The 12,429-nt window shown below is 38.7% G+C and overlaps 1 protein-coding gene across 2 annotated transcripts in view; it reads right to left on the reverse strand.

The window, feature by feature from the left end:
• PFKFB1 (6-phosphofructo-2-kinase/fructose-2,6-biphosphatase 1) overlaps positions 1 to 12,429 on the reverse strand; it is a 94,370-nt gene that overhangs the window by 31,177 nt on the left and 50,764 nt on the right. For both annotated transcript variants that reach the window (XM_028093086.2, XM_028093085.2), the window contains exon 2: positions 3,392 to 3,517. In XM_028093086.2, coding sequence (XP_027948887.1) covers positions 3,392 to 3,517 — 126 coding nt within the window. The remainder of the gene's footprint in view (positions 1 to 3,391; positions 3,518 to 12,429) is intronic.

Raw genomic sequence — 12,429 nt, forward strand, 5'->3', positions numbered from 1 at the left:
TATGCTTATAAAGCTTCAAATTATGGCTACCATCTCATTTATTCCTCACGACAACACTGCAACATAGAAATTATAATCCCATTTTACAAATGAAGAAATTGAAGTTCAGAGATAGGAAGTAACTTTCATAGTTAATAAGTGGGAAGCTGGGATTAAAAACCAGGTCTGTTTGGCCCCAAAGCTAGAGGGTTTTCTGCTATTCTATTCTATCATAAAGTCTAACCCTTCAATGCTCTACTCTATTGGAAAGATAAGGAAAGAGATCCAGTGAGTAAAATCAATCACTAAGGATCAAACAGGTCAGCAGGTAACTTAGTGAGTCAGTAGGTAACAGAACTAGACTGGGCCTCCTGAATCCTAGTCCAATGTTACTACATTTTCCTGTATCATGACAGAGAATCTAAATTTATTGCCCTCTCTAAGCCATACTTTCTCATCAGTAACAGTGAAAAACCTGAGAGAAGGTAAGGAAAGGAGGAGAAAGAGAATAAGAAGCTAATGCAATATTTCATTCATCCATTCAATAAATACATTCTGAAGCACACTCTGTAAAGCAGGACCCATGTTCTGAAGTCTCAAAGATAGATGAGATATGCATGATGGGGTCCCAAGGAGCTCACAATCCAGCAAGTAGGACAGACAGTAAACCAGTAAATATAGAGTTCCCACACAGTTTGTTGAGTTCTCTGACAGGCATTCGAAAGAATAAGGGGGAAGGACAAATTAATTACACTTGGGGTAATCTAAGATGATTTCTTGGAGAAAGCAGCATTTGAACCAGTCCTTTTAGGAAGGCAGGCCTTTTATAGACAGGCATGGGGGATGGGAGTGGGGAACAAAGACATTCCAGGTAGAGGAACACCATAAGCAAAGGTATGACGTTGGCAGAAGGCAGAATACGTTTAGGGGATGGTGAGTCATTCACTGTGACTGAAGCCTGAGAGACTGGCTGGGGTGGATTGTGGAGAGCCTTGAACAACAGGCTAAAAAGCTTGGGCTTAAACCTGCAGATCAAGAAGACCCTTGGAGGCTATAGGTATGGTAAGCTTTGTGCTTTGAAACATGACTCTGAGGCTTTGTGCTCTGTGAGAATGGACTGAACTGGAGCAGATGGAAAGCATGTGAATTAGGGCAGAGACCATCCCATGTTCTCCTAACACCCAACAGAAGCTACTTGGAGCTGCAGTCCTCCACAAGAACTATTCCTTCTTTCCTCTTCTGCCAATGTTCTACTCCTCCCACAAGACCAAGCTCAAATATTCCCTATCTAGGAGCTTTCTCTGCCTTCCAGTTGGTGATTTCCTCTGTGAGTCCCCTCAGTACCCTGATCTAGGATTCCTTAAGTGACCATGAGGTGTTAGTATGCATCCCAGCCAGATAGAAAACTCTTCAAGGGCAGTGTGTGAATCTCATTAATTTTTGTGTCTTCAATGCCTAGCATGGGTTTTGGCACATAAAAAACCATTGGGAAACCCTTTGCCAGTGAATTAGAGAAAGTGCATGAAGGAAAAGAAGAAATGGGAGAAAGAGAAAAGGAGAGTTGAAGAAAGGGAGGGAAGGGGGAAGATAGGATGCTGAGATGGGTAAGAGAAAAGAGAGAAAAATAATGGAGAAAAGATGAGTATAGGGTCAAGGTGGGATTATTTTTTCTTCCCCATCAGTAGAGCCAAGTAGCAAACCTGGCACAGTGAGTGTCGGCTTTGGAATCAACCAGATGTGGGCTCATTTCCTGGTTGTGTCACTCGGTGGCCATGTTCTTTTAGAGGTACTTCACCTCTTGGGCATTAATTTAATCAACCGTAGAATGATGATAATACTAGCTTCTTTTTTTATGGGCATTTTAGAACTTAAGAAAAGATGTTAGTTCTTTGAGGATAGGCATCCTATCCTACTTGTCTTTGCCCAATATCCAACAAGGGCTTTCACACAGCTATCTGTTCAATGAATAATTAATGATTGAATAAATAAATGCCCAAGGAGAACCGTTTGCTGCAATGGGGAGCAGTGCTCCATTTCACAAGAGAGAGTCTAAGTACTTAGTGTACCAGTAAAGGAAGAACATGGTCCCAATAAAATTTTTAGATAAGTTGATATTCATTGAAAGTATCAATATAGTCATCAAGGATAAATAAAAAACACTGGTAGATTTTCTTACCATTACTGTTTTTATTCTGAATGGTATATGATGTGGAGTGACCCTATTTCTTACTGTTTGGAGCCTCTAAATGTCTTAATCTGGCCATACTTGAGAGAAGGAAAGGAATATGACCTGGTCCCCTGTTCCCAGAACAGCTCCTGGGGAGAGATACCCAGACACACACTACAACAGCACACTCTGTAATTAGTGTTGGCATAGAGGGGGCTGTTGGGAGGGTTGGTATGGGAGCTCAGAGAAGCACAGTCCTCTTAGGGGGAACAGAGCAATCAAATAGGAATGGAGATACAGGGTGGGGGTGGGTAGAGAAATCAAATGGGGAATAGGAGAGAGTGATTACTAAATAACTGATAGTAAGCAGAAAAGAGATCACACTGAGGAGAATGGAAAGTTGGAAGCAGTGAGTGAAGGAGGAGGTTGACAGGCAGGGAAGGAGGCCCTTCTGGAGGTGGAAAAAGGCAGGACCACTTCCAGCTGGGGAGGGGAAGTAAAAAAGCTCAGACCTAAGGAGAAGCTTGGAGAGAGTGGACATGTTCTGAACTCCATAGGATGAGGTGAATGAAGGTGCCCAGCTTTAGTGAAGACCCTGTGGGAACCTCTGGGCTGTGGCTTCAATATGCTTCATTCTACATACCCTAAGGCTTGAAGAAAATCTTAAGGTTTTGGATAAATGGTAATGCTAATCAAAATAGTATTATTGGTGTGATAATAATAATAATGGTAATAAAATAATAATAATGGTAATAAAATAATAATAATGGTAATAAAAATAGTATATTACTCATAGGATTGTGTTAAGTTCTTGCAAAACTGGAGGTCTTTGAGAACAGACATATTTTTATTATTATTTTATTTTATTTTATTTTTATTTTATTATGTTATGTTAGTCACCATACAATACATCATTAGTTTTTGATGTAGTGATCCACAATCCATTGTTTTCGTATAACACCCAGTTCTCCATGCAATACATGCCCTCCTTAAGAACAGACATTTAATCTTACTAGTTTTCCTATACCTAGTACCTAGAATACAGTTAGGCATAGAGTATGTGCTCAAGAAATTGTAAAACTTTTAAGGGTGTGGTGGTGGTGGTAGTAGTAGTTGTTGTAGTAATAGTATTAGTAGTAATCCTAAGGTTGGTAATAATGTTTTGAGGCATTCTGAAGCCGGCTACCTTACTCTTCAGCCAGTGGCTGGTTGGGGGCTATAGAACAAAGGGTTTCAGAGACATACCTTTAGTTGGTGTTCCTATCCAGTTGAGATATCTTGTGAGCTTCGTGGAGATGTAGGTCTTTCCTCGAGCTGGTAAACCCACCATGATCACCATTGTGGGGGAATTGGTAAACTGGGGTATTGATGCTGGAAAATAAACAAAATCTCAAAGGCTTATCCCCAGGTCCCCATCATCTTCTTGTATCAGCTCAGAGATGTTGAATTGGGAAAACATCTTCCCTACTATTATAACAATGACAACAATAACAAAAACCTGGAAATTTTCAAACTGACTTCCAAATTCATCAGAAAACTGAGATTACAGTGTGAACAGCTAACCCCAAATCCATAGAGACAGGGAGCAATAGGGCCCAGGTATTTGTTTATCTTTCATAGATACTACTGCACAACATATAAACTCATAAGAAGATTCAGCTAAAAATTTTTAATAATTGCTAAAGGTTCATTGTGGGCTAGCATGAGAATGTGAAGCCCCTGGGGCTGAAGACATAGGCTGTTTTGCATCCTCTAGGAATTCCACCAAGTACAGAAGAATCCTGAAAAAGATGTCCTGTAGTTCTGGCTTGGAGAGGAAAACAGAATAGCAGCCATTGCTGAAATTGTGCCGAGGCCATTCTCCCTTTGTATTCTATGAAACAAAAGCCTTAGTCTTCATAGAGAAAGGGAACACAACTGTAGTTTGAGAGCACTGGTGGAAATTAAGTGCAGCTGACAGAGAGGAATGGCCAACACTATTGAAACTCTGCTGAGACCAATCTACTCCATCTCCCCTAAAGAAAGTAAGCCTTAATCTGAAGAAGGAAGGGCAAAAGAAAGTGAGAACACTGGTGGAAACTCAACACAGCTGGAGAAGGAAAATGGAAAAATGCCGTAGCCCAGGAGGCATCGGAATATGCACTAGGAGCACCATTATAGTTAAAGTAGAGTCAGGAACACATGGGAAGGTCACACCTCCAAGACTGAGGAGAAGCCTGCCTAAGACGGAGACTTAATCAGACTAACATGAAATGTCATTAGTCCCCCATTCCCTACTATCGGCTAAAATAAGTAAAATAATAGAAGACTACATCTTCAAAGGATGCAAAAGATCATTGTCTCCAGACAGCAGCCCAAAGGGAAGAATCAAGGCAAGAAAAAAATGTCTGAAGAGACAAATCATTAGGATCAGACTCAGTTATGATATTCATGTTGGAATTATCAGGCAAGGAATTTAAAATAGTTATGATTGATAAGTTAAAAGCTTTATTGAAAAGGTAGACAGCATGCAAGATCAGATAATTTCAGTATGGGGATGGAAAGTATAAGAAATAATCAAATGTAAATGCAAGAGAAGAAACACAGTAATTGATCTGAAGAATGTCTTCAATGTTCTCATAAGTGAACTTAACATAGCTGAGAAATATATGAACTTGAAGATAGATCAGTAGAAATTACACACCCTAAAATGCAGAGAGAAAAAATAGTAAAAAAACAAACAAACCAAACAAAACAACCCAGAACAAAACATCCAAGAGCTTTGGGAAAGTATCAAATAGTGTAATATATATGTAACATAGAAATATCACATATAGACATATATATGTAATTAGAATATATATATAATGTAATATATATGTAATTAGAATAACAGAATAAGAGGGAGATAATGGGAAAGAAGAAATTTGAAGAAAGCACTGCCAAAATTTTCCAAAATTCAGTTATTGATACCAAACCACAGATTCAAGTATCTCAGAGAATACCGAGCAAGGTAAATAAAATTTTAAAAAGAAGCACACCACACGTAGACATAGTAAATTCAAACTGCAGAAAATCAGGCAAAAATAAAATACTGAAGGAGGCCAGGAAAAAGGGGTAGTAGGAACACCTTACTTACAGAAGAACAAGGAGAATTATACTGGATTTCTTGTCAGAAGCCACATAAGCAAAAAAAAAAAAAAAAAAAAAAGAAGCCACATAAGCAAAAAAGATAGTGGAATAAAAAAATTAAAATATTGAAAGTAAACAACAACAGCAACAACAACAAAAACGCTCCACAAACCCTGCCAATCCAGAATTCTAAATTCAGCAAAAATTTCCTTCAAAAATAAAGGCAAAATAAATACTTTTATTTCATACAAAAAAAACCCACAAAAAACAAACAAAAAAAAACCAGGAAATTCATCACAGGCAGACCTTTCTTATAGGAAATATTAAAGAACAATATTTAGGTAGAAAAGATCTGATATAGGTCAGAAAATTGGATCTACATCATTAAAGAAGAGCATTGGAAAAGGAATAAATTAAGGCAAAATATACCTTTTATTTTGCATATTCTCAATTGTTCTAAAAGATAACTGACTGTTTAAAGCAATAATAGTAATAATGTATTGGGTGTTCATAGCATATATCAAAATGAAATAAATACAACATTGACACAAGGAAAGGGAGGAAGAGTCTGGGAATATTCTGTTATAAGGTATTTGTTCTACATGTAAAGTAATATAGTGTTATTTGAAGGTGAACCCAAATTATTTTAAAACATACATTGTAAACCCTAGGGGAACCACTAAAAAAGTAAAAAAAATAAAAAATAAAAAGCACGAAGATATATAAATGATAAGTAAACACAAGCAATAAAATGGGATCATGAAAAATGCTCAGATGAGGAAAAAGCAAAAAAAAAAAAAGATAAAAAAGAAACAAAGAAATCTGGGAAGATGGTGGTGGAGTAGGAAAACTCTAGGCTTGCCTTGTCCCACATATACAACTAGATAACTATCAAATCATCCTAATAATCCCAAAACCAACCTGAAGACTGGCAGAACAAACTTCACAACTAAAGGTAAAGAAGATTCCACATCGAAGACAGTAAGAAGTGGAAACACACTTTGGGAGAGAACCAGATCATTGTCACCATGGTGGGGAAGGAGCTGCAGTTGCAGAAAAGGGTGAGACAGACTAGCACACAGGGGAGCCTACACAGGGAAGACAAGCATCAATGGAAATTATCTTAGAAAGTAAGAGAGGCTGAATTTTGTGAGTTCTTGCAACCACCAAGGCTTAAAGCCTGGAGATTTAAAGGCAGCAGGATTGGCTCTGGGAAAGCACAGAGGGCATTAAGGATGCTCTTGGAGAGAAAGCAGGGCAAACAGTCTGCGGGCATAAAACTTGAAAACAGCAATCTGAAGAGTGCCTGGGACACAAAATGGGGAGGTTATTTGCTCATCTTGGAGTGTGTCACTGAGTGGTAGCATTCAGGGAAAGATCCTACTGGGAACAAAGGGAATGACAGGCACAATTTCTCTCCCCTACCCCTCAGTTTAAGAACAGGACCACTTGTGGGACCCAGCCAAGGCCTACACTTGCAACCAAACTAGCTTATACCAAACTGTGACCCTCCCCACACACACTCTGGTGGAACTGCCCTTCCAAGTCATGCTTGCCTCAGTTCCATTGTGGCAGGACCCTTCCCCTAGAAGACCAGCTCAAACCCCTGCCCACATTGCATCCCTCGAACCAGAGTTTTGCAGGGCCTTGGTTCTGGCAGCAATGGTGGAAGCACAAGCAGACCAGAACACACCTAGTTAAAAATTGCCACACTCAGACCAGATACCAAATATTACCCACAACAGGTGAAGAGAGCCTTTTCAGATGACTAGCCCGAAGGATAAAGCAGCCATGATACAGTGGCAGAGCACATGCAGAACCAATTGAAGACATGCCCTGAAGCACTAGGCCACGGGTAATAGAGGACACTATACTACAGGGTATTATAGGACCTCTTCTTCATAAGGCCATTATCCTCAAGAACAGGAGAAGTAGCTGACTTTCCTCACATACAGGAACATGTATAAGGACTTACACAAAATGAGAAAACAGACAAATTTATTCCAAATGAAAGAATTGGATAAGGCCATGACCAGAGGTCCAAGCAAAATGGATATAAGTGACATGCCTGACAGAGAATTTAAAGTAATGATCATAAAGATACACACTGGACTTGAGAAAAGACTGGAAGGCATCAATGAGTCCCTTAATACACAGATAAGGAACAACATAACAGGGACAAAGGGTTTAATAAATGAAATGAGAAACACACTTGATAAAATGAACAGCAGGCTGGAAAAAGCAAAAGAACAAATTAGTGATCTAGAAGACAGAGTAACCAAAAGTAATCAAGCTGAACAAAAGAAAAAAGAATTGTGCAAAATAAGAATAGGTTTAGGGAACTGAGAGACTCCATCAAACATAATAACATTCATATTATAGGGATCTCAGAAGAGAGAAAATAGTGGGCAGAAAATTTACTTGCAAAAATAACAAAAAAATTCCCTAATCTGAGGAAGGAAACAGATATCCAGATCCAAGAGGCACAGCGATGCTCCAACAAAATAAATAAAACCATATCCACACTAAGACATATTGTAATTAAAATGGCAAAATTTAGTGATGAAGAAAAATTTTACAGGCAGCAAATCAAAAGATACATACAAGGGAAACCCCATAAGGCTGTAAGTGAACATTTCAGCAGAAACCTTGCAAGCCAGAGGGAGGGAAATGATACATTCAAATTGCTGAATGGGAAAAATCTACAGCCAAGATACTCTATACAGCAAGGCTATCATCCAGAATAGGAGGAGAGATAAAGAGTTTCTCAGATAACTAACATAACATAATTTAAAAAAAAGTTTCTCAGACAAATAAAAACTGAAGAAGTTCATGATCATTAAACCAGCCTGCAAGAAATATTAAAGGGGACACTTTTAGTGGAAAGGAAGGATTATAAATGAGAATATGAAAGTAGGAAACACAAAAGCAATAAAAATTAATACTTCAGTAAAAAACCAGTAAAGGAACTCACAAAATAAAAGCTTGCAAAATATGACACCGTATCTTAAACATGGGAAGGAGAGGAGTAAAGAATGAGTTCAAACTTAAATGACCATCAGCTTGATATAGACTGCTATATACAGGAGATGTTATATGCAAACCTAATTGTAACCACAAATCAAAAACCACTAATATGTATGCAAAGAATAAAGAAAAAGAAATCTAAATGTATCACTAAGGAAACCCAGCAAACCATGAAAGAAAGAAAGAAGGAAAGAGAATGATCAGAGAAAAATTTCAGAAACAACCACAAAACAAGTAATAAAATGGCAAGGAATACATATACATCAATAATTACTTTGAATGTAAATGGACTAAATGTTCTGATCAAAAGACAAAGGATAATACAATGGATTAAAAAGCAAGACCGATCTATATGCTGCCCACAAGTGACCCATGTTAGACTGAGACAAGTGCAGATTGAAGCTGGGGGGATGGAGAAGCATTTACCATGCGAATGGATGTTAAAAGAAAACTAGAGGAGCAAAAATTATATCAAACTAGATTTTAAAACAAAGACTGTCACAAGAGACAAAAAAGGATACTGTATAATCAAATGGGGACAATCCAACAAGAAAATATAACAGTTGTAAATATTTATGCATCCAAGATGGGAGCACCCAAATATGAAAAAGAGATAAAAACAAACACAATGGGGAAGAGCAAGATGGCGGAGGAGTAGGAGACCTAAATTTTGTCCGGTCCCAGGAATTCAGCTAGATAGGTATCAGACCATTATGAACACCTACAAACTCAACAGGAGATCAAAGAAAAGAATAGCAGCAATTCTATAAACAAAAAGTGACCACTTTCTGGAAATTAGGACTTGCAAAGAAGTGAATACGAGGTGATATTTGGGAAGATAGACCGCAGGGGGAGGGAGCCTTCTTCAGTCAGCTACCAGCAAGTGACAGAGCAGCAGAGCAAAAAAATGGGAACTTTTAAAAGTCAGTTCCGCTGAGGGACGTCGCTCCAGTGGCTAAGCGGGAGGTGGAACTCTCACTGGGACAGTGTGGTGTCAGGACCCTCAGGGTCACAGAAAGACTCGGGGGGGGGGCTGAGTGTGGCAGAGCTCCCAGGTATCAGAACGGGGAAGCCGGCTAGAAAGATGAGCCGAGAAGTGGGCTCTCAGCTCGGGGTTGCCATAAACTGATCCGCGGCACAGTCAGACAACTGTTCTTCAAGCAGGGACCCAAAAAGCAGCAGATCTGGGGAGACTCTCCTTCCTCCCCTGGGAGGAGTGGTGCAGGAGTGCACTGCAGAAATCTGTTGGGTTTGGAGGCTCCAAACGGGGTTGTGTGTCAGAGATAGAAATGCTTGGTCACAGGCCAGGTGATCACAGAGTGCAGCCAGAGACTGGGGAGACAGGAGTGATTGACTGCTTTTCTCTGAGGGTGCACTGAAGAGTGGGGCCCTGAGATCTTGGCTCCTTCGGGATCAGAGACTGGGAGGCCGCCATTTTCATTCTCATCCTCCAAAGCTGTATGGAAAGCTTTCAGGGAACAAAAGCTACCGAGAGCAAACCTGAGCAGGTTACCTAGCCTGGTCCCTGACAAGGATGGTGCAATTCCGACTTGGGCAAAGACATTTGAGAATCACCGCAACAGGCCCCTCCCTCAGAAGATCAGCAAGACCATCCAGCCAAGACTGTTTCCCAATCAATGAGAACTGCAAAGCTACAGCACTAGGGGAATTCAGCACACAGAATTCATGGCTTTTTTCCCCATGATTCTTTAGTCTTTCAAAGTTAATTTTTTAAATTTTCTTTATTTTTTTTCCCTTTTTCAACCATCTTATCAATATTTTTCTAAAATCTTTTTAAATTTTCATTTTTAGAGTCATATTCTATCCCTTCATTATACTTAACCTTAAGTTTTCTCTTTTCAAAATTTTGGGATAAAGTTTCTTCTAACAGACCAAAGTACACCCTAAATCTCTAGTGTATGGATTTGTTCTAGTCTCCTGCCTGATCACATTCTCTCCTTTTTTTTTTTTTATTTTTCTTCTTTCTTTTTTCAACAAAGTTCTTATCAATTCTTTTTATAAAATCATTTATAATTTTTTTAAAATTTTATTATGTTATGTTAGTCACCATACAATACATCATTAGTTTTTGATGTGGAGATACATGATCCATATTGTTTTTGTATAACAACCAGTGCTCCATGCAGTACGTGCCCTCTTTAACACCCAGCACCAGGCTCACCCATCCCCCCTCCCCCCCTCTAAAACCCTGTTTGTTTCTCAGTGTCCATAGTCTCTCATGGTTCATCTCTCCCTCCAATTCCCCCCCCTTCATTTTTTCCTTCCTTCTACTAATGTCCTCCATGCTATTCCTTATATTCCACAAATAAGTGAAACCATATGATAATTGACTTTCTCTGCTTGACTTATTTCACTTAGCATAAAATCCTCCAGTCCCATCCATGTTGATGTAAAAGTTGGGTATTCATCCTTTCTGATGGCTGAGTAATAGTGCATTGTATATATGGACCACATCTTCTTAATTTTTATCTTTAGAGTCATATTCCATCCCTTCATCATATTTACCCTTATTTTTGTACATATTTAAGTTCTTCTTTCTTTAAAATTTTGGGGGCAGTGTCTTCTAACAGACCAAAATACGCCCAAAACCTAGTGTGTGGCACTGATCTATTCACCAGCCTGATCATATTTGATCATATTCTTTTTTCTTTCTTTCTTTCCTTTCTTTTCCCCTGGTTTCGGGTCTCTTCTGACTTATTTAGTGTATATTTTTCTGGGGTCGTTGTTACCCTGTTAGCATTTTGTTCTCTCATTCATCTATTCTCCTCTGGACAAAATGACAAGACGGAAAAACTCACCTCAAAAAAAGAGCAAGAGGCAATACCAACTGCCAGGGACCTAATCAATACAGACATTAGTAATATGGCAGAACTAGAGGTCAGAATCACGATTATAAAGATACTAGCTGGGCTTGAAAAAGCATGGAAGTTACTAGAGAATGCCTTTCTGGAGAAATAAAAGAACTAAAATCTAACCAAGTCGAAATCCAAAAGGCTATTAATGAGGTTCAATAAAAAATGGAGGCTCTAACTGCTAGGATAAATGGGGTGGAAGAAAGAATTAGTGATATAGAAGACCAAATGATGGAGAATAAAGAAGCTGAGAAAAAGAGAGAAACAACTACTGGATCACGAGGGGAGATTTCAAGAGAAAAATGATACCATAAGATGAAACAATATTAGAAAAATTGGGATCCCAGAAGAAGAAAGAAAGAGAGGGGCAGAAGTTATGTTGAAGCAAATTTTACCAGAAAACTTCCCTAATTTGGGGAAACAAACAGGCATCAAAATGCAAGAGGCACAGAAAACCCCCCTCAAAATCAATAAAAATAGGTCAACACCCCAACATCTAATAGTAAAACTCATAAGTCTCAGAGACAAAGCAAAAATCCTGAAAGCAGCTCAGGACAAGAGGTCTGTAACCTACAATGGTAGAAGAATTAGATTATCAGCAGACCTATCCACAGAGACCTGGCAGGCCAGAAAGGACTGGCATGATATCTTCAGAGCACTAAATGAGAAAAATATGCAGCCAAGAATACTATATCCACCTAGGCTGTCACTGAAAATAAAGGAGAGATAAAAAGATTCCAGGACAAACAAAAACTAAAGGAATTTGCAAATACCAAACTAACCCTACAAGAAATATTGAAAGGGGTCCTCTAAGCAAAGAGAGCCTAAAAGTAACATAGATAAGAAAGGAATAGAGACAAAATACAGTAACAGTCACCTTACAGGCAATACAATGGCACTAAATTCATATATTTCAATAGTTACCCTGAATGAAAATGGGCTAAATGCCCCAATCAAAAGACATAGGGTATCAGATTGGATTAAAAAAAAAAAAACCCAAGACCCGTCGATATGCTGCCTGTAAGAGATTCATTTCAGACCCAAAGTCACCTCCAGATTGAAAGTGAGGGGGTGGAAAACAATTTACCATGCTAATGGACATCAAAAGAAAGCTGGGTGGCAATCCTTATATCAGACAAATTAGATTTTAAATCAAAGACTATAATAAGAGATGAGGAAGGACAGTATATCCTACTCAAAGGGTTTATCCAACTAGAAGATCTAACAATTGTAAATATCTATGCCACTAACATGGGAGCAGCCAATTATATA

The sequence above is a fragment of the Eumetopias jubatus genome, unplaced genomic scaffold, assembly GCF_037043125.1.
Source record: "Eumetopias jubatus isolate StellerSeaLion01/CBP00866 unplaced genomic scaffold, mEumJub1_p1.0 scaffold_11, whole genome shotgun sequence".
Taxonomy (NCBI): domain Eukaryota; kingdom Metazoa; phylum Chordata; class Mammalia; order Carnivora; family Otariidae; genus Eumetopias; species Eumetopias jubatus.